Below are 22,130 nucleotides of genomic sequence, written 5' to 3'. Positions count from 1 at the left end.
GCGGCCGGGAGACCGCGAGCTGCCGGCTCACCCCCCTACCCCGCTAGCCAGGGCGACATCCCGAGGTCCCGGAGGGACCCCGACTCCAGCCACGTCTCGCTCTGCGCCCGCCTGGCCGGCCGCCTGCGCGAGCGGCGGAGATTCTGGGCCACACCTGGGTGCTCCTGCCCAGTGCCCGGTGCGCCCGCATGGGCCAGCGCTGAGGGCACCGACGGAGAGTCCCGCGCAGGGAGTCGGTGTCCACCCGCCCGGGGGGGGTCAGACCTGGGGGGGCTAGGGCCCCCCAAACTCGGATCGGTTTCTACCAAGTGAGGCGGCGCCATGGAGCTCCGGGCGCTGCTCTGCTGGGCTTCTCTCGCCGCAGCTTTAGAAGGTGAGTATCCCTGGGGGCACCCCGTCATTCCTGGGGCCCCTAGAGTCTGGCCTCGTAGTAGAGGACACGACCTCTCTTCACCCCTACCCCTGCACCCCAACCCCAGACGCTTCGGACCCACAGAGCTAGAACGGGAGGGGGGCGGGGAGGAGGCGGCCCGGCGGGGAGTGGAGTTTTCTTTTGTTTGGGAAGAGACCGAGTCGAGAGGCAAGCCGGGACGCTCCCCTTAACCCCGCTCCCCAGACTTATTGCTGACTCCAGACGCCCTTGGCAGCCTTTCCTCCCCTCCCTACCCTGATCTTCAAAACTATCCGCAGAGTTTCTGTCCATTTCTCCACCTCTCCCCGGACATGAGGGAACGTTTTTTGAAGGGACGACTGCAGACTAGGCAGAACTAAAGGCTAGGCCATAAAACGACCCCCGCTGGCAATTCCTTAGCACCCACACCTCAGTCTGACAGTCACACTCCTCCGTCAGGATGGCCTTCTGCATTCACACTCCAACCCCCCAGGCCACTCTCCAAGCCACTGCCCTTGCAGCAGCCGTCCCCTTCCCTAGTCCCCTCAGGCTCCGCCCCACCCCTCTAAATGCCGTCTAGACCCTGGCCCTGCCCCGAGTAGGACCTAAGTCTGTGCAGCCATCAGAAACGGACCTACACACCCCAGGTCGCCCTAACTCAGCCCAACTGCCACCTCCTAGTCTCTCCAAATGGTCTATTTTTCTATATTCCTTTCCCAGTGTTTCTTCATCTATGAGTCTGTCTCCCTCCTCCACCTCTAAAGGGGAGGCCAAGAGCCCTATAAACGTCCTATGTCTCTAATCTCCTTTCAAAGAGCTGCCCCCCCTTCACTGCCTGTTATCAAAGGGGTCTCTAGGGAGTGGGCCATAGGGAGCTCCTAAGGGAAGGAATCAAAGGGGGTTAGTAGGGAAACCCCTCTCTCCTGGCAGAGCCGGTCTGCTGTGGGCTAGGGATCAAAGGCAAGGTGTAGGGAGGGAGGGAGGATACCTTGCATGGCTCAGAGAAAGGAGGAGGGAGAAAGGACCATGGTCCAGGAGAAGAGGAAGGGAAACGGGCAGAAAAACCCAGAAAGAAGTCTGATGAGAGAAAAAGATGGACAAAAGAAGAAATGGTTATTCCAGTGTCCCATGCCTGAGAGAGAGCCTTCCAAGCACTAGGCCTATGCTAAGAGCTCTTCACAAATGCTATTTTCACCACTCCAACAATGCTGGGGGTGGGTGGGAGGTGTTACTGCCCATTTTACAGATGAAGAGATGGAGGATTAGAAACATTAAGTAATTTATCCAAAGCTCCAGAGAAGGTGAAAAGTAGCAGACCAAAAAGGAAGAAAAGATAGAGGCAGAAGGAGAAATGGTGGTGGATAGACTGGGGGAGAGAGAGGTGAGAGATACAGTGTACTGACAGATCAAAGCAAGCTGGAGGCAGGAGCCCCAGATAGGGTGAGAGAAAGTGAGCCAGTGCTCAGTTGAGGACAGCCCTGAGGCAGAGACAGTGTATAAATTGGAGACAGGAAAACACTATCCTGGCTGGAACAATGGAGGGTGGAGACTGCAACCTCTCCCCCCCCTCCCCCCCCCCCGCTCCCCAGAACCGGGGCATCCTGTCCCCAGTGCTGGACCGTCTCTTGCCATCCATGGGGGCCCAGGGCTTCACCTCAGGGTGCCCTGTTCCCACCTGCCCCCTGCCCCTGGATATCACTTGGTCCTTGGGAGAAGTCGTTCCACCGCCCACCCACCCTTTCCCTCTCTCCCACAGGCCCCATGGGGTGGGGGAGTATCTGGTCCCAGGTGGGCTACTGGCTCCCTGGGAGCTCCATTTCTGCTCTCCCCAGGCAGGCCTTCTGCCTGCCACCTTCCAGGGGATCCCTCCACCCTCCCACCACCCTCCACTACCAGAGGCTGTGTGGTTTTTCATAATTCCCCCCTTTCCCCAGTGCCTGTCCCTTCCCCCATAGTACAGAGCCAAGCCAGGTGTGTTCATCACACCCCCCCCCAATCTCCTTCCCGTAACCAAATCCAGATGTGAGGCCTCTGCAGGGGCCAGGGCGGGAACCCAAGCGTCCTGGCCTCCAGCACTTCCTTGAAGACTGGCTGGGATGGATTCAGGGGAGGGGACAGGCTGGGCCTCAGTTGCAGTGCACCACCTTAGAGGAGGGAGGATTAGCGGTTCAGTCTGAAGAAGAGGTGGGGACTTGTCATGGAGTGGAGTTGGGGGTAGACGGGAAGTGAATGTGGAGTCAAGAGACAGGCCCTAGGGAGGTGTGTCTCCTGCCAGCAGCCCTTTGCCCATGTGCTATATGCTGGTCAGGACCAAAGCAGGGCTCTTATTTTAACCCTTTCTGAGCTGTTGACTCTTCACTCCCTTTAGGGAGGCCTAGATCTGGGGGCATCCTGAGGGGTGGCAGGGGCCTTCCAGCTGTTGGGGGTGGGTGTTGGCATTCAGAAAAAGAGGTGGCAAGTCAAAGGGAGCTGCAAAAGGCAAGGCTTGCCTCTTCACTCTAACTTGGAGCTAAGAGGATCCACCTGTCTCAGTTCCCAGGAATCTGGTCCTTTGGCCCCCTCCCTGTGCCAAATGCTGACTTTGTCTCTGTCTCTCTCAGAGACCCTACTGAACACAAAATTGGAAACTGCTGATCTGAAGTGGGTGACATTCCCCCAGGTGGAGGGGCAGGTAAGAACTGTGCCCAGGGAGCTGGGGCTCTGGAGGGAAACTGAGGGAGGAAGGGGGAAGGGTGCTTATTCTGCCTGTTTCCTGTGCCACTCCAGATGGCAGCAGCCCAAGCAGGTGTTCCTCTGAGCCCTTGCTCTTAGGGTCAGGCCAGCGGTGTCTCCCTTAGTTCCTCCTAACTCCATGGGAAATACCCCAGGTAGACCCTCCCTTGCAGCCCCAGGCTGAGCTCCCTCTTCCTGCAGTGGGAAGAGCTGAGTGGCCTGGATGAGGAGCAGCACAGTGTGCGTACTTACGAGGTGTGCGACGTGCAGCGGGCTCCAGGCCTGGCACACTGGCTGCGGACCGGCTGGGTGCCACGGCGTGGAGCCGTCCACGTGTACGCCACACTGCGCTTCACCATGCTTGAGTGCCTGTCCCTGCCACGGGCTGGGCGCTCCTGCAAGGAGACCTTCACTGTCTTCTACTATGAGAGTGATGCCGACACAGCCACAGCCCTTACACCAGCCTGGATGGAGAACCCCTATATCAAGGTACCCAGGGATTTGGCCATAGCCACAGTGGGGGCCCATGAGCAGGCCTTTGGAAGGAATGCAGGGGGCTTAAGTCTGGGGAGGTAAGACGGTAGTCTCCAGGGTGGAGCAGCAGAGTGCCCCAAAGAGGCCCAGGCCTCAGGCTGCCTCTGCAGACACCTCAGCCACCCTGTGCTTCTCCTGTTCTCTGACTACACCTGGCCCCTTCCCAGTCCCAGGCTGTGCATCAGTTGATGCCTCAACCCCTCTCCCAGCCCCTACCTGTCTTCCAAGTCCCACCCCAGGGTCTTGCCTGCGCTGCCTTAGCTGATTCTGTCTGTCCTAGAATCTCACACTGTCCACATGCCTGTCCCATCCCCTGTCATGCTTTATAATATACTTTTCTGAGAGTCATTTGTTTCTGTCTCCTTGACTCTGGGATTAGGGCCTGGCGTGGTGTAGGTATTGGTAAATATTTATATAATGGAGAAGGGGTGCCAGACAGAGACTGGACACATGATACTAGCTAATAAGGCTGAATGGGTGATGTTAGGGCCTCCAGAAAGTGTGAACTGTGGAAGGTGGAGAGAAGGTTCTAGAATAGGAACCCAGTCAGTCAGGGAGGGTGAGCTGGAAAGAAGATAGTTCCCAGGTCCTTAGGGGGAGTGGGGACAGCAGCAGAACATCTCCTCCCCACCCCCCCTCCCATGCACAGGTGGACACAGTGGCTGCCGAGCATTTGACCCGGAAGCGCCCTGGGGCTGAGGCCACAGGGAAGGTGAACATTAAGACACTTCGTCTGGGCCCACTCAGCAAAGCTGGCTTCTACTTGGCCTTCCAGGACCAGGGTGCCTGCATGGCCTTGCTGTCCCTTCACCTCTTCTACAAGAAATGCCCCCAGCTGACTGTAAACCTAACCCGCTTCCCGGAGACCGTGCCTCGGGAGCTGGTCGTGCCTGTGGCAGGGAGCTGTGTGGCTGATGCCATCCCTAGCCCTGGCCCTGGCACCAGCCTATACTGCAGAGAGGACGGCCAGTGGGCTGAACAGCCAGTCACAGGCTGCAGCTGTGCTCCAGGGTTTGAGGCTGCTGAGGGGAACACCAAGTGCCGAGGTGAGGGCTCCCCCCACAAAACCCACCTGTCTGGGGCAGTGGGTGGGGGCATTCCACTCACCACTCTTAGATCCATTTCTGTTCTTTTTTTTTTTTTTTTGAGACAGAGTCTCACTGTGTTGCCCTTGGTAGAGTGCTGTTGTGTCACAGCTCACAGCAATCTCAAACTCTTGGGCTTAAACGATGCTCTTGTCTCAGCCTCCCAAGTAGCTGGGACTACAGGTGCCTGCCACAACGCCCTGCTATTTTTCTGTTGTAGTTGTCACTGTTGTTTAGCTGGCCCGGTCTGGGTTCGAACCTGCCAGTGTTAGTACATGTGGCCGGCACTGTAACCACTGTGCTACAGCGCCGAGGCTTAGACCCACTTAAGTTTTTGTTTTGAACATGCTTTACTCTCCTGGGCACTCAGTTACGGGGACCTGTTTTCTGAGCCCTTTCTTGTTCCAGACTTCTCGCTAATGCTCCTCTTCTTTCAGGGTATGGGAGGCTGGCCTGGGATGCGGAACTATCCTGGGGAAGAGTCCTTGGTGAGCTCAGGATATAGCCATCAAGATCTCTGTTCTTGTTCATTATGGCCTCTAATTTACTTATAATGAATTCTAACTTTGCTTTTTCCCCAGAGCAGGGTTTCTCAACTTAGGTTTTATAGAGTGTAGGGAATCCTTGAGCTTTGGTGGAGGAAAAATATGACTTTTTATTGTCACAACTCTCCATCTGAAATTCTACCACATGGAATGTCAGCAACTCCTCAGGGGTCACAGCAGGACCCGAGACTTGGGCACCAACAAATCATGGGTGTCTACAGCCCAGTCCAGGTGCTACAAGAATCTTGAAATATTGTTTTGCTTATCATGGTTTCAATATTACAGAGATTACAAGACTTGCTCCTGTGTCTTGTTAATAAATACAAATATTGCTATATCATGAACTTGTTTTCTTTTTTTTTTTTTTTTGGCCGGGGCTGGGTTTGAACCCGCCACCTCCGGCATATGGGACCGGCGCCCTACCCGCTGAGCCACAGGCGCCGCCCATGAACTTGTTTTCTTAATGTTTTGATCATTTCACTTACTTTGTTTCCTTTACAATCCAATTTTGTGGTGTGCAGGGATCTGTAGGCTTCACCAGACTGCCAAAGTCAGGGTCAAAAAAGGTTAGGACCCCTGCTCTGGAGGGAGGGTCTCCTTTCTCTCCTTAGTGGTGGGGGTTCTGACATCCTTCCATTCTCCTTCCCTAGCACTTTGGGCAACCTTAAAAGCAGCTGGATATTTTGATACATGCTTTTGATGAAAAATCTCTCTCTCTGCTTGGCATCTGTGGCTCAAGCAGCTTAGGTGCCAGCCACATACACCTGAGCTGGTGGGTTCGAATCCAGCCCGAGCCCGCCAAACAACAATGACGGCTGCAACCAAAAAATAGCCAGGCGTGTGGCAGGTGCTTTTAGTCCCAGCTACTTGTGAGGCAGAGGCAGGAGAATCACTTGAGCCCAGGAGTTGGAGGTTGCTGTGAGCTGTGATGCCACAGCACTCTACCCAGGGCGACAGCTTGAGGCTCTGTCTCAAAAAAAAAAAAAAAGAAAGAAAGAAAGAAAAATGTCTCTCTCTCTCTCTCTCTCCCTCTCTCTCTCTCAGCCTGTGCCCAGAGCACTTTCAAGCCTCTGTCAGGAGAGGGGTCCTGCCAGCCCTGCCCAGCCAATAGCCATTCTAACATCATTGGATCACCTGTCTGCCAATGCCGCATTGGATACTTCCGGGCCCCCATGGACCCCCGGGGTGCACCTTGCACCAGTAAGTGACTGGCAGCCAAGTGCAGTTCATCAGGGAAGGAATGCAGACCCCTGGGGTAGACCCTACCACAGCCACTGTTATACCAGGGCTTCCTGCTGTTGACCCTGGCATGCTAGTCCCCAGCCTGGAGGAGTAGGTGAAACAAACCATCTCCAAGGCAGGAGGTTGGCGTGGCTTGCTATTCCTCTGCTGCCCACTCCCTGCCCTGAAGCTCAGATCAGCCTCTGCCTGACTCCTGGGTCTCCCACAGCCCCTCCCTCTGCTCCACGAAGTGTGGTTTCCCGCCTGAATGGCTCTTCTCTGCACCTGGAGTGGAGTGCCCCCCTTGAGTCTGGTGGCCGAGATGACCTCACTTATGCACTCCGATGCCGAGAGTGCCGCCCCGGGGGCTCCTGCACAGCCTGCGGTGGAGACCTGACCTTTGACCCTGGCCCCCGGGACCTGGTGGAGCCCTGGGTGGCAGTTCGAGGGCTGCGTCCTGACTTCACCTATACCTTTGAGGTCACCGCCTTGAACGGGGTGTCATCCTTAGCCACAGGACCTGTTCCATTTGAGGCCATCAATGTCACCACCGACAGAGAGGGTGAGACTGGGGGCCAGCAAGTGATGTGGGTGGGCTGAGGGCCTGACCAGGAGGGATGGGGCTGGGTAGTGAGGTTCCCAGGGAACATGGAGGATCAAGGCTTGTGGAGCAGGAGACAGAAAAAGAGACAGAGATGCAGAGGCAGGCCAGGACAGGGCCAAGTGGGGAGGATCGGAAGGAGTTCCCAAAACACCAGGGAAGACCCTGGTAGCTAACAGAAGAAGAGTTGGAAAGAGAAAGACCTGTCATGCAAAAGGATCTATGTGTCTCTGTCCCCAGTGCCCCCTGCAGTGTCTGACATCCGGGTGACACGGTCATCACCTAGCAGCTTGAGCCTGGCCTGGGCTGTTCCCCGGGCACCCAGTGGTGCTGTGCTGGACTATGAGGTCAAGTACCATGAGAAGGTAAGAGCAGGCTCTGGACTAGGGGTGGGGCTGGGACACCTGGACTCAGGCACCTGGCTGCATGTGAATTCCAGCTCTGCCACATATTAGCAATGTGACCTTGGGCAACCCCTTGGCTGCCCTGAGCCTCAGTCTCCTGATCTATAGAATAGCTGTGAGAACAGTCCCAGCACAAAACTGCTGCAAGGAGTAGATGATATGATGAATGCAAAGCAGGCCCCCCAGTGTATGCAGAGGTGAGCCCAAAGGCCTCACTTGTCACTGCCACACAACAAAACCAAGTGATGGGGGCACAGGGGTGGAGGAGGAGGCTGGGGGAGCAGCAGATACTAGAGGCCTAGGCAACAGGCAGCCCCCTCCTCCTTCTGGACAGGGCACTGAGGGCCCCAGCAGTGTGCGGTTTCTGAAGACATCAGAAAACCGGGCAGAGCTTCGGGGTCTCAAGCGGGGAGCCAGCTACCTGGTCCAAGTGCGGGCGCGCTCTGAAGCTGGCTATGGGCCCTTTGGCCAGGAGCACCACAGCCAGACACAGCTAGATGGTAAGCCTGGGGGACAAGGCATGGGCAGGGGGCCCCCAAAGTCACGCTCTCACTTTCGAGATTCTCTTTCTTTCCACTATGAGGTATAGCCAAGTGAGGAAGAATGCAGGATATAGAAACCAAAACCCATAGCTGGCCCGGTGTGGTGGCTCACATCTGTAATCCCAGCTCTCCGGAAGTCTGAGGCAGGTAGATTACTTGAGCTCATGAGTTTACGACTAGCCTGAGCAAGTGTGAGAACTTTTCTCTTAACAAATAGTCAGGCGTTATGGTGAGCACCTGTAGTCCCAGCTACTTGGTAAGCTGAGGCAAGGAGATCACTTGAGCCCAAGAATTTGAGGTTGCCATGAGCTATGAGGCTGCTGCACTCTACTGGGGGCAAGAAAGTGAGACTCTGTCTCAAAATAAAAGAAAAAGCCCACAGCTGGGGGTGAAATCTGGCTTTGCAACTGACCAGTTGCTTGATCTTTAGCAACAGCCTGAGTGGCTGTTTTCTTTATTTTTTTTTTTAGAGACAGAGTCTCACTTTATCGCCATCCGTAGAGTGCTATGGTGTCACAGCTCACAGCAACCTCCAACTCCTGGGCTTAGGTGATTCTCTTGCCTCAGCCTCCCGAGTAGCTGAGACTACAGGTGCCCGCCACAATGCCCAGCTATTTGTTGTTGTTGTTCCAGTTTGGCCAGGGTTGTGTTTAAACCCGCCACCCTCAGCATATGGGGCCGGCACCCTACTCACTGAGCCACAGGAGCCACCCCAGCCTGATCTTTTAATGTTGGATTCCGTATCCAGTACAATGGGAAATGTCTAGAAACCTCTTGCAGGGCTTTGAGGATTAGATAAGGTATTATATCTTCATGTAAGTTCTTTTTATTTTGAGACACAGTCTCACTCTGTAGCCCAGGCTAGAGTGTTATAGTGTCATCATAGTTTGCTACAACCTCAAACTCGGGCTCAAGCAATCTTCCTACCTCAGGCTCCTGAGTAGCTGGGACTATAGGTGCCTGCCACAATGCTGGGCTTATTTTTCTTTCTTTCTTTCCTTCTTTTTTTTTTGGAGACAGAGTCTCACTCTGTCACCCTGGGGTAGAGTGCCATGATGTCATAGCTCACAGCAACCTCAAAGTCTTGGGCTCAAGAAATCCTCTTGCCTCTCACCCTCCTGAGTAGCTAGGACTACAAGCACCTGCCACAACACCTGGCTAGTTTTTCTATTTTTAGTAGAGATTGGTCTCATTCTTGCTCACACTGGATTTGAACTCCTGAGCTCAAGCAATCCACCCGCCCCAGCCTCCCAGAGTTCTAGGATTACAGGTATAAGCCACCATCTCTGGCCTCAGCTAATTTTTTTATTTTTAGTAGAGATGGGGTCTCTTGCTCAGGCTGGTCTCAAACTGAGCTGAAGCGATCCAGAACTAGGATTACAGGCTTGTGCCACTGTGCCTACCTGTATCAGTTCTAATATGCTGGACCAGTGGTTTTCTAAACCTTGGAATTTTTTTTTAACAGCTTTATTGAGAGTTACTCCTGCGCCATACAACTCACCCGTTTTGAATGTATAATTTGATGGCTTTTAACATATTTGCAGAATTGTGAAGCCATCACATTTAATTTTAGGACATTTCCACCACCTTAAAAAGAGATGCTTACACCCCTTAGCCCTCATCCCCCAATCCTCCTGTTTCCCCAACCCCTAAATTAGGATCTACTCTCTGTTCTTATGAATGTGCCTACTCTGTATATTTCATAGAAATGGAATCCTACAATGTGTGGTCTTTTGTGACTACTTGCTTCTTTCATGAGCATAATGTTTTCAAGTTTCATCCATGTTGTAGCATGTTAATAATGCTTCATTTCTTTTAATGGTAGAATAATAATCCATTGTATGGATATGGCACATTTTGTTTAATCCTTCATCTGTCAATGGACATTTGGGTTGTTTCCACTGTTTGGCTATAGATCATTTTTTTTTTTTTTTTTTTTTTGTAGAGACAGAGTCTCACTTTATGGCCCTCGGTAGAGTGCCATGGCCTCACACAGCTCACAGCAACCTCCAACTCCTGGGCTTAAGCGATTCTCCTGCCTCAGCCTCCCGAGTAGCTGGGACTACAGGCGCCTGCCACAACGCCCGGCTATTTTTTGGTTGCAGTTTGGCCAGGGCCGGGTTTGAACCCGCCACCCTCGGTATATGGGGCCGGTGCCTTACCGACTGAGCCACAGGCACCGCCCGGCTATAGATCATTTAATGTGTCACCTTTAGAAGAGCCTTTCATTCAAATGAGAATTTTTGTGCACATCAGTATTTATAATAGAACATAATCCAAATTGCTCTGGCGGTAACAAGGTTGGGAGACATCTCCCCTTGCCCTGAGAGATTTCAGAGGAGCCAACAGGCCTATGGAGAATAGTTCATTCCCACTGTTTCGCCCCCCAGCTCACTTTTGTCCTCTCCCTCCACCTGTCCCGGTGTGCTCAGGGCCTGGTCTCAGGAGACCACAACTCCTTGCTCAAGGCCAGGGCTGGGGCCTGCAGAGACCATCAGGTTCCCCAGGTCAGCAGCCTTCTCTCCCTCAGAAAATGACAGCTGGCGGGAGCAGCTGGCCCTGATTGCAGGCACAGCGGTCGTAGGTGTGGTGCTGGTCTTGGTGGTCATTGTCATCGCAGTTCTCTGCCTCAGGTAAGGGTTCTGAGCACCTGGAGGCCCATGGAAGCCCTGAGGAGAAGGCCACCTGCCCATGTGGTCTGGGATAAGGCTTTCTAGGTACCCCACCAGCCTGTGTTCACTTGGGATTTTTTCTGATCCCTGTTCCTATATTCGCCACGTCCCTCTAGGGGGAACATAAGAGATGTGTGACTCAGTTTACCTTTTACTTCTTTCTCCCCGGCTATAGGAAGCAGAGCAATGGGAGAGAAGCAGAATACTCAGATAAACATGGACAGTATCTCATTGGACATGGTGAGTTACTCTCAGGGGCAAGAGCTGGATCATGGCAAATCTTGTGGAAGTGGGTGGTGCCTGTGGCTCAAAGGAGTAGGGCGCCGGCCCCATATGCCAGAGGTGGCGGGTTCAAACCCAGCCCTGGCCAAACTGCAATCAATCAATCAATCTATCAATCAATCAATAAAAGTGCCCTCTTTAAAAAAAAAAAAAAAATCTTGTGGAAGTTACTTCTTGGCTAATGGAGTCCTGCCCGATTTCCCAGGTACTAAGGTCTACATTGACCCCTTCACTTACGAAGACCCTAATGAGGCTGTGAGGGAATTTGCCAAAGAGATCGATGTCTCCTATGTCAAGATTGAAGAAGTGATTGGCGCAGGTGAGAGAAAAACTGCTTGGGTACCTGGGAATGGTGCAGGGGTCAGGCGGGGCCACACCAGGGTATGAGGGGTGCTGACCCTCAGCATCTGTGCTACAGGTGAATTTGGTGAAGTGTGTCGGGGTCGGCTCAAGGCCCCCGGAAAGAAGGAGAGCTGCGTGGCCATCAAGACTTTAAAGGGGGGCTATACAGAGCGGCAGCGGCGCGAGTTTCTAAGTGAGGCCTCCATCATGGGACAGTTTGAGCACCCCAACATCATTCGCCTCGAGGGCGTGGTCACCAACAGTGTGCCAGTCATGATCCTCACAGAGTTCATGGAGAACGGTGCCCTGGACTCCTTTCTACGGGTGAGCTGCTGGCCCTTCTCCTCCATCCACCGTGCACTCCTGCCTGGGGACAGGAAAGCCAGAAAGCTTTGGTCTCTCTCACTGACCCAGACAGCTAAGTGGTCCTCATTCCTTCTTTGGGCAAATACTAATTGAGTGCCTCCTACATACCAGCTACTATGCTAGGCCCCTAGAATAAAGCTGGGTACACAGCAAATGGGATTTCTCCTCCTGAGGAGCGGACAGCTGTGAACAATAGGTAAAAAAACAGGCTTTTTAAAAAAGTCAACAAATCAGGCTCAGCGCCTGTAGCTCAGCAGCTAGGGCACCAGCCGCATACACCAGAGTTGGCGGGTTCAAATCCAGCCTGGGCCTGCCAAACAATAATGACAACTAAAACCAAAAAAAATAGACGGGCATTGTGGTGGGCGCCTGTAGTTCCAGCTACTTGGGAGACTGAGGCAAGAGAATCGCTTAAGCCCAAGAGTTGAAGGTTGCTGTGGATGCCAAAGCACTCTATCCAGGGCAATAGCTTGAGACTCTATCTCGAAAAAATAAAAAATAAAATAAATTTAAAAAAGCAAACAAATTATTTCAGAGGTGGAAAAATGAAGCAGGATTATGAAAAAGTAGCTAGAGATGAGGTAGGAAGAGCTTATTTCATTTTTGTCACTATAACAAATTGTACTGATGTTTATTATTACTATTAATCGTAGTAGTAGTAGTGGGGTGATAGTGGTGTTTTAGAGGCAGGGTCTTGCTCTGTCACCTAGGCTGGAGGGTAATGGCAAGATTATAATTCAGTGCAGCATTGAACTCCTGGGCTCAAGTGATCCTCCCACCTCAGCCTCTTAAGTAGCTGAGACTATAGTTATGACCCACTGAGCCCAGCTAATTTTTTTATTTTTTATTTTTATTTTTATTATTTTTGAGACAGAGTCTTATTCTGTCACCCTGGGTAGAGTTTCATGGCATCATAACTCATAGAAGCCTCCAACTCCTGGATTTGAGCAATCCTCCTGCCTCAGCCTCCTGAATAACTGGGACTACAGGTGCCCACCATAACACCTGGCTAGTTTTTCTATGTTTAGTAGAGACAGGGTCTCACTCTTGCTCAGGCTGGTCTCCAATTCCTGAGCTTAGCTGATCCACCTGGTTTGGCCTCCCAGAGTGCTAGGACTACAAGCCTTAGCCACCATGCCTACCTTATTTTTTGGTAGAGATGGAGTCTCACTGTGTTGCCTAGACTGATGTCAAACTTCTGGCCTCACGCAATCCTCCTACCCCGCAAAGGGCTGGGATTGTAGCCATGCAGTGTTGCATCTGGCTATTTTTTAAACCTTATTGGCATCTTTTTAAAAAAATGAAAACATTTTCCAGCGGCTCCTGTGGCTCAGTGAGCAGGGCACCGGCCCCATATACTGAGGGTGGCAGGTTCAATCCCAGCCCTGGCCAAACTGCAACAAAAAATAGCCGGGCATTGTGGTGAGCACCTGTGGTCCCAGCTACTCGGGAGGCTGAGGCAAGAGAATCGCCTAAGCCCAAGAGCTGGAGGTTGCTGAGAGCTGTGAAACCAAACTCTACTGAGGATGACAAAATGAGACTCTGTCTCTAAAAAAAAAAGAAAAAAGAGGGCAGCACCTGTGGCTCAAGGGAGTAGGGCACTGGCTCCATATACTGGAGGTGGTGGGTTAAAATGTGGCCCTGGTCAAAAACTGCAAAAAAAAAAAAAAGAAGAAGAAGAAAAAGAAAAACAGAAAGAAAGAAAAGAAAACATTTTCCTATGTAGCAAAATAACATCACAGAATTATTATGATTCCTTATATCACTTAATACACAGTTGATATTCACATTTCTCCAGTTCCCAAAATATCCTTTACTATTGGTTTATCCACACCAAGATCCAGTTCAGAACCAGGTATTGCTTGTACTTGGTTATTATTTTTTTGAGCCTTTCTAAATCCTGAACAGTTCCTTGTCATGACACTGACAAGCTGAAGAGCTGGATCCTTGTCCCTCTGAATGTCCTGCTTTCTGGATTTATAGGATGTTTCCCTGTGGGACCACTTAGCTTGTTTCTCTGTATTTCCTATAAGGGAATCTATCTGAGGTTTTGATAAGTTCAAAATTCAATGTTTATGGATAGATTTTTTTTTTTTTTTTTTTTGTAGAGACAGAGTCTCACTGTACCGCCCTCGGGTAGAGTGCCGTGGCGTCACACGGCTCACAGCAACCTCTAACTCTTGGGCTTACGCGATTCTCCTGCCTCAGCCTCCTGAGCAGCTGGGACTACAGGCGCCCGCCCGGCTATTTTTTTGTTGCAGTTTGGCCGGGGCTGGGTTTGAACCCGCCACCCTCAGCATATGGGGCCGGCGCCCTACTCACTGAGCCACAGGCGCCGCCCTATGGATAGATTCTAATGAGGGGTGCTGTGTATTTCATGTGGATGCCATGGGCAGACACCTATCTGGTTCACACCAGGAGTGGTGCTGACCCAGACTCTGGAGTAGCATGAGGACATCCTGACCTCTCCCTTGTAGACACAAGGTTATATTGGTATCATACAAAGGTCTAGTTACAGGCGGCGTCTGTGGCTCAGTGAGTAGGGCGCCAGCCCCATGTGCCGAGGGTGGCGGGTTCAGACCAGCCCCGGCCAAACTGCAACCAAAAAATAGCCGGGCGTTGTGGCGGGCGCCTGTAGTCCCAGCTGCTCGGGAGGCTGAGGCAAGAGAATCGCGTAAGCCCAAGAGTTAAGAGGTTGCTGTGAGCCGTGTGACGCCACGGCACTCTACCCGAGGGTGGTACAGTGAGACTCTGTCTCTACAAAAAAAAAAAAAAACAAAGGTCTAGTTACAGGGAGGTAAAGGGTAGATGGGAGAAGAGATGATGTCTGGGTAGATGAGAAAAAGCCAGTCATGAAAAGATGGAGGAAAGTGTGTTTGGGGCAGAGGATAGAGACCCAGAGTTGGCAGGAACTTAGCATGTTTAAGAAACAGAAGGGCAGGCGGTGCCTGTGGCTCAATGAGTAGGGCGCGGGCCCCATATGCCGAGGGTGGCGGGTTCAAACCCAGCCCCGGCCAAACTGCAACAAAAAAATAGCCGGGCGTTGTGGCGGGCGCCTGTAGTCCCAGCTGCTTGGGAGGCTGAGGCAAGAGAATCGCGTAAGCCCAAGAGTTAGAGGTTGCTGTGAGCCGTGTGACGTCACGGCACTCTACCCGAGGCAGTACAGTGAGACTCTGTCTCTACAAAAAAAATAATAATAATAAAATTAAAAAAAAAAAAGAAACAGAAGGGCCAGTGTGGTTGAACCCAGTAAGCAGAGGAGTAGTGGTGGATCCTGAGGTGGGTGGTCCAAGGGGAAGCCTTTGGAGGGATTTAAGCAGGAGGATGAGATGGTTTAAGGGGATCCCTTTGGGTGGGTGCCAGGGAGCAAGAGGAAAAGCTGGGAGCCAGTAGGGAGGCCGTTGCTATCATTCATTCAGGCAGTGGAGTGGGGGTTTGCAGGGCCAGGAGGACTTGCTGATGGATTGTAAGTGGCAGGTGAAGAGGAGAAAGAAACCAGGAGACTCAGGTCTATACCCTGACCTTTTGGCAGGTGGTGTTTTCATGAACTGGGAGGGGAGTCTAGGGCAGGTGTAGGTTTGGACAATGCATTCAGGATTCAATTTCTGGACTCTGTGTCCCTGGCCCTGTAAGGCTGCAGAAGGTCTCCAGCATCCACGCTATACCCAGAAGATGTGATTAGTTAACTACCCATGACTGGTTGCTTTACCTGGTAAGAACAAACTCTGTAAAGGTCAAGGTTGGACTTTAGACCTTGGCTTTGGTGCTAGTCACTGGTCATACTCCAGTTCTTCACTGTTCTTGTACAAAACAACACAGCTGGTCCAAGAAGGCTACACTGAGATTGCAGCAGGATCAGCACAAAGTCATCTCTCCTTGTATACAGGGAGCTCAAGCACTCTCCTGGCAGAACTCTGAGGCTGTCATATATAAGAGCATGTTAGCTTAAAAGCTTTTGTTGAGTATTACCTGAGTGTACAGCACTGTACTAGTTTAAATTGAAGGATGCATTTTTAAATCATCCCCAATTGAGAGAGACTGAATGTGTATCATTGGACTATTATACGCATTGTGTTACAATACCGTAGTAAGAGCAGATAGAGTACAGAGTGAGAAAGAAAGGGGTCACAAAGGGACCTGCTCTTCAGGTAAGTTGTGAGATGGGTCTGGAAGTGACAGACACACAATGGTGGGCTGTCCTAGCCAAGCCCCTCTCTCCCTTGTCTGCTCTGCAGCTGAATGATGGACAGTTCACAGTCATCCAGCTGGTGGGCATGTTGCGGGGCATTGCCTCAGGCATGAGGTACCTTGCTGAGATGAGCTATGTCCACCGAGACCTGGCTGCCCGAAACATCCTAGTCAATAGCAACCTTGTCTGCAAAGTGTCTGACTTTGGCCTCTCCCGGTTCCTGGAGGAGAACTCTTCAGATCCCACCTACACAAGCTCTCTGGTAAGGCTGGGGACTAAGGGTATGAGCTTGGACTGAAATGCCAATTTATTTGGGCTGGGTGGGGAAGGGGTAGGATGGAAAGGTGGGAAGCTGAGAGGTTGATGGCTGTGGTCCAAGGAGAGGGTACAGGAGCAGACTACAGAGGGGGCATCAGCTTAGGGAATCCAACTACCAGGTGTCTAGGGAAAGAACAGAGTTGAAGAGTTGGAGGCTTGGGCCTGAGCTGGGTGGGGGAAGCAAAGGGCAGGGGGTCAGTGTGCCTGGGTCCAGTGAGTCCTTTTCCTCCCTCTTCTGCAGGGAGGAAAAATTCCTATTCGATGGACAGCCCCTGAGGCCATTGCCTTCCGGAAGTTCACATCTGCCAGTGATGCTTGGAGTTATGGGATTGTGATGTGGGAAGTGATGTCTTTTGGGGAACGGCCATATTGGGACATGAGCAATCAGGATGTAAGTGTTCCATAGTCACACGGAGCTTTTTTTTTTTTGAGACAGAGTCTTATTATATCGCCCTTGGTAGAGTGCCAAGGTGTCACAGCTCACAGCAACCTCAAACACTTGGGCTTAAGTGATTCTCTTGCCTTAGCCTCCCAACTAGTTGGGACTATAGGCACCCGCCACAAAGCCTGGCTATGTGTGTGTGTGTGTGTGTGTGTGTGGTTTTTGACTGGGGCTGGGTTTGAACCTGGCACATGGGGCTGGCACCCTACCCCTTTGAGCCACAGGCACCACCCAAAGTGTGTCTATTTTTTTGTTGCAGTTGTCATTGTTGTTTAGCAGGCCTGGGCCGGGTTCGAACCCGCCAGCTCGGGTTGGCCAGTGCCCTACCTACTGAGCTCCAGGCACCACTCATACCAATCCTTCCTGGAATGTTCTCTCACCTGGGATATGAGATGGAGGGTGGGGTTCCCAGAGTGTCTTCACTGCTGGGTCCTTCAGCTGGAGTGGATAGCACAAAAAAGAGTTTATCTTCGGGCAGCGCCTGTGGCTCAGTCGGTAAGGCACCGGCCCCATATACCGAGGGTGGCGGGTTCAAAACCCGGCCCCAGCTGAACTGCAAACCAAAAAATAGCTGGGCGTTGTGGCAGGCGCCTGTAGTCCCAGCTACTTGGGAGGCTGAGGTAAGAGAATCGCTTCAGCCCAGGAGTTGGAGGTTGCTGTGAGCTGTGTGACGCCATGGCACTCTACTGAGGGCGATAAAGTGAGACTCTGTCTCTACAAAAAAAAAAAAAAAGAATTTATCTTCGTATTAGAGAGTTTGCTACAACCTATTTGGGTCACAGAAGGATGCAGAGACGGAGAGCAGGGTTGGGAGCTTGCATGTCTACACCATAGCCTGATAGCTGCTGGGGCATCCAGCCACAGACAGCTTTGGGAGCCTCAGTTCTGGGGGTGCTCTAGGGGGTTGTGGCTCCCATCTCAGCATTTGCTAACTCACCATCTCCTTGGGGCCCTTAGTATCTTCTTCCTGGATAGCCTCACCCAGCACTTCTCCCTATCTAGGTGATCAATGCCATCGAACAGGACTACCGGCTCCCCCCGCCCCCAGACTGCCCCACCTCCCTCCACCAGCTCATGCTGGACTGTTGGCAGAAGGACCGCAACGCCCGGCCCCGCTTCCCCCAGGTGGTCAGCGCCCTGGACAAGATGATCCGGAACCCTGCCAGCCTTAAAATTGTGGCCAGGGAAAATGGCGGGTGAGAATTCCAGAGAATGGGCCCTGCTCTCTGCAAACCACCGTCTGTCCTCTGCAAGGCTGAGCTCAGCTTTCCACCCTGATTCACCCTGGTATTCATCGTTCCTCCCCATCCCTGTTCCCCAGGGCCTCGCACCCCCTTCTTGATCAGCGGCAGCCTCACTACTCAGCTTTTGGCTCTGTGGGTGAGTGGCTTCGAGCCATCAAGATGGGAAGATATGAAGAAAGTTTTGCAGCCGCTGGGTTTGGCTCCTTTGAGCTGGTCAGCCAGATCTCTGCAGAGTAAGTGGTGGCAGGAGCTGAGAGGGTGGTGGAGGTTGTAGAGCAGTAAAGGGGCACCCAGAAGCAGTGATGGTGGGGGCAAGAGTCAGGCCTGTGGGGTCTGCAGAGCCTTTGGAGTTATCTGCTGGTGCCAATTCTTGTTTCCTCAGAGGAGTGACACTAAGGAAGTTGCTCTGCGCCACACCCAGAAAAGCCCCAAGCAGTAACGGTCCCTGGGGCTGAAACCTAGGGCTCCTGAGCCAGCATGCCCACCTCACCTCCTTGGGCCATTATGGCCCTGGGCCATCTCCTTTGAGACTCACAATCTGTATCAATCTCTGTGCCTCTATCTACATTCCAGACCCAGCTCTCACATTAACAATGTGTCAACTCTGGTTCTGTTTCCCACCCATAAAAGGAGAACATTGGACTAGGTTTTGGAGATCCTTTCCAGCTTTAACGTTAAATGGTTTTATGATTCCTTCACCTCCCAAATATTGTTTATCCTTGCTTGGCCTCTGTCTGGTTCCCCTCCTTCCTGCCTAATCATTTCTCTCCGAGATCTCCTCTTACTCCAGGTTGAATAATAGAAGTAGAAGGAATAGAAATCTGGAACAAGAGGGTCGCTAGCTAGTCTGCTCCACGGGGCCTGGGTGCTCTTCTCTCTGACTTGTCCTTTGTCTCCTGGCTACAGAGTTCTCTTCTCCCTTCTCAATCTCCAAGCATCAGCAGCTCCAGGTCCTCTCTGTAGCTGTAATTTGATCTCTGGGGCTATTTCCTTCTCACTTCTTCCCTCTCTAAAGCAATCTATGTGGCCTTTTCGCTCAGCCTCATTTTGCTGGCTTTTCTTCCTCTTTCCCCTCCTTCCCCAGCCTCCAAGCTCCCCCAGCCCCCATGCAGCTGCACTGAAGGACAGCAGCCTTTCTGGCTCCTAAATCCTTTGGAAACTGCCCTGCAACTGTTAACGTCATTCCCCCCAGCCCTGCTGGCCTTCCTGATTGGCTGACAATCCCAGGGCAGGCGGTCCAGAACCTTTGCCTCACCGAGCTCTATATTCCTCCTCAGGGACCTGCTCCGAATCGGAGTCACTTTGGCCGGACACCAGAAGAAAATCTTGGCCAGTGTCCAGCACATGAAGTCCCAGGCCAAGTCCGGAGCCCCGGGTGGGACAGGAGGACCAGCCCCACAACACTGACCTGCAGGAACTTTCCACCCCAAGGACATGGCCTCCCCTTCTTCCTGGGGCAAAGTGGGGACTCCTAGAGGCCCCCATCCCTGTGCCCCACTGGATTGCACTTTGAACCCATCCGGGTGGGGAGTTGGTAATTTGCAGAGACAGGACTTGAGGGTTCTACCATATGAGAGTGAAGAAATCACCCCCCATCAAGAGTGGGTAACCCCAGACCAAGGGTGAGGGTGCATTTCCCTTGGGTCTGGATGTGACCAAAGGGAAAGGAAGGGCCCATAATCTCCCAACCTCCCCAGAGGCTCCCACACCTTAACAGGTGTGTTCCTGCAGACCAAAGAGAGGGTGACTAGCCTATTAGCTCCAGAGTGGAGCCTGTCCCCAAGGCAGGAAGGGGTACCATACCATGGCCCAGTGACAGAATCATTGGGCTTTGATGGCCCAACTTGCTGCTGTGCCACCAAACTCAACCATTTTTCTCTTGTAAATGCCCTTCCCCCATCTGCTGCCTTCATATTGAAGGTTTTTGAGTTTTGTTTTTGGTCTTATCCCCCCAACCCCAAACCTTTTGTTTTGTTTTTCTACAGTCCTTGTCATAACTTTTTGTGTTAGAGGTCACCTGTTTCACTGTCGCGTCACCTCCTTTGCCCAAGTTGAAACAGGGACCTGTCTTTGTGTCTTTCCAGAACAGTGCCTTGGTCACACCACAACCCCAGACATTCTCCTGCCCCCACCCAAGACCCTTCAGGCTGTGTCTGGAGGGGGTGTGGTGGGGGGTGATTAGTGAAAGGGGCAATGAGGTGGTGGTAGAAACCAGAGACAGACACTGGTGCTTGGAGGGATTTTTAAATTATATTTAAAAAACAACTTTTTGTATAAATAAAAGAAAATGGGATGTGTCCCAGTTCTGGGAGTGATTGGGAGCCAGGATGAACTAGACTCTGGGGAGAATGGTGTTAGGATCTGGGGGACTTTATGGCCCACCAAGAGGGGTCAGGAGTCTGGGGATGGCAGGGCTTCAAGTGGGAGAGGGTTGGGGGTGTGGTTCTCAGCCTCTGGGTGTGTTTGAGATGGGGGTAGGGGCCTGGGAGATGAGTCATTGGCAGCTGCTTCTAACGGCTCTACTGGCTCTGCCAAGAGCCTGGGGCACCTCCGGGGTGGGGCTGCCCCCCTTTCCTCAGCAGAGGCAGGGGGCTGTGAGAGGGAGAGGAGGCCTCTAGCAGCCCTGCCCTGCAGCTCTTAAAATGGGAGAGGGGGGCACAGACTGGGGCAAAGGGTCCATGAAGGAGACAGATGTGGGCCAGATGTTGACAGCTGGGGCTGGTTTAGAGGCTGTGAGGGAGAGTGTCTGCATTGGTTGTGGGGGGAAGGGAGAGCAGAGAGAGGCAAAAGGGGACACCCCCCCACATGTGTACACATAACACACACACCACACAGAGCTGGGCTGGAAGGACAATTCCCCCATTCAAGATTCTGCCCAGGTAGGTTCTCCCAGCCTTTTGGGAAGGGAAGGGGTAGCCCCATGTGTGTCAGCTCCAGCTTCTCCCTCCCCAACAGGAAGATGAGGATGGGCTCAGCCCCCGCTCCAACTGCCCCGGTTTCTTTCCCACCACCTTCTCAGCTTCCTTTTCTGCTGGAGTCTGCCCTCCTCTGGGACACCTGCAGGGACAGGTCTGGACAGGGGTGGGCCTGGTATAGTTGAGCAGCTGTTCCCATTTCTGCATCCTCGTCGCCCCCTGGTGTTCTGTGAGGGCCAATGTGGGGCCCCAGATGACATCTTGATCCTCTCCTGGCCCACGGAGCTTTGGGCAATGACCTTGTTCCCATTCCTATCTCTGACTGTCTTCTAGAGTCCCTAAAACTCTTGAGTTCTGTCCCCTCTCTTGCAGTGATGTACCACTATTGTTCTCAAGGGGTGGTAGGGTCTAGGTCCTATAGAGGAAAGGGTATGTGTGCAGGGTGTGTTGGCCCAGGCCCATCCCTTCCCCTGTCCACCAGACATCTGGGCTAGAAAAGGGAACTGAGAGGAGCCGGCTCAGGGCAGGTGGGTGGCTGAGGCCCCATGATGCTCAGCTCCAAGTGGATCCCTCGCTACGGGAAGGGGAAGTCCTGCTGGGCAGGGTGTCTGGCCAGGGGCACCCCTCCCTTCCTGGAGCCCTTTCTTCCTGCAGAGGTGGCCATCTCTAAGGATAAGCACAGAGTAATAATGCCTTTGTAGAACCCTGTGTCCTGCCTGCTTTGGTATCTCCAAACTCTTGTTCCCTTACTGTTGGGGCCCTACATCCTGACCCCTCCCCTGCCCACTTGGTAGCCTTATTTTCCTTCTTAGGGCCCCTCCCTGAAGCAAGGCCTGATGAGTCCCTGTTGGGGGGGAGGATTTGTACCTTGGCCTCTGGCTACTTGAATAGATGCCAGCCTGCCCACAGACTCCACCCTCAGCTCCCATAGCGACCTACCTAGGCCCTTTTGGGAAGTGGACAAATTGAGGGCGAGCACCTCCCCAGAGGGTTGCCAGCTGTTTCACCCTTTAGAAAAGCCATGTTCACCATCCTTAGTATCTAAGCAGTAATTTTTCTCATCATCAGAAATGTAAAACCCAGAATCACTTTTCACAACCCTTGGTATGGAGCTCATAGGCCATGTACTTCAAGGCTCCTGGGGTGAAGTCAATTCTCTTGTATTGGAACAGGGGGCTGAGGCTGGGGCCCACCCTTCATTGCTCTTCCCTCCCTGCCCTTCTGTCTGTCCCTGTGATGGTGGCCTCCCAGGGCTGAGTGGGCTGTTCCATGTTCTCAGGGGCAGCCCCTGAGAGAAAGTCACAAGGAAGGTTCTGTCTCCTTCG

At 52.7% G+C, this 22,130-nt stretch overlaps 2 protein-coding genes across 2 annotated transcripts in view; one reads left to right on the top strand and one right to left on the bottom strand.

The window, feature by feature from the left end:
* Positions 1-324, bottom strand: part of SLC12A9 (solute carrier family 12 member 9) — a 24,928-nt gene extending 24,604 nt beyond the window's left edge. The window contains exon 1 of the mRNA XM_053555445.1: positions 306-324. The gene's annotated coding sequence lies outside the window, so the exon portion shown is untranslated. The remainder of the gene's footprint in view (positions 1-305) is intronic.
* Positions 236-22,130, top strand: EPHB4 (EPH receptor B4). The gene is made up of 17 exons (XM_053555441.1): positions 236-373; positions 2,992-3,062; positions 3,305-3,592; positions 4,287-4,683; positions 6,312-6,467; positions 6,718-7,050; positions 7,330-7,454; positions 7,828-7,993; positions 10,566-10,668; positions 10,883-10,947; positions 11,195-11,308; positions 11,408-11,655; positions 15,933-16,148; positions 16,446-16,595; positions 17,649-17,842; positions 17,968-18,123; positions 19,168-22,130. Exons 1-17 carry the CDS (start codon positions 322-324, stop codon positions 19,295-19,297), a joined length of 2,964 nt encoding a protein of 987 aa, XP_053411416.1. The 5' UTR covers positions 236-321; the 3' UTR covers positions 19,298-22,130.

This window comes from Nycticebus coucang, chromosome 12 (genome assembly GCF_027406575.1).
Source record: "Nycticebus coucang isolate mNycCou1 chromosome 12, mNycCou1.pri, whole genome shotgun sequence".
NCBI classification, from domain to species: domain Eukaryota; kingdom Metazoa; phylum Chordata; class Mammalia; order Primates; family Lorisidae; genus Nycticebus; species Nycticebus coucang.
The sequence above is the reverse complement of the archived record's forward strand: the minus strand, read 5'-3'. Positions and strand labels throughout refer to the sequence as shown.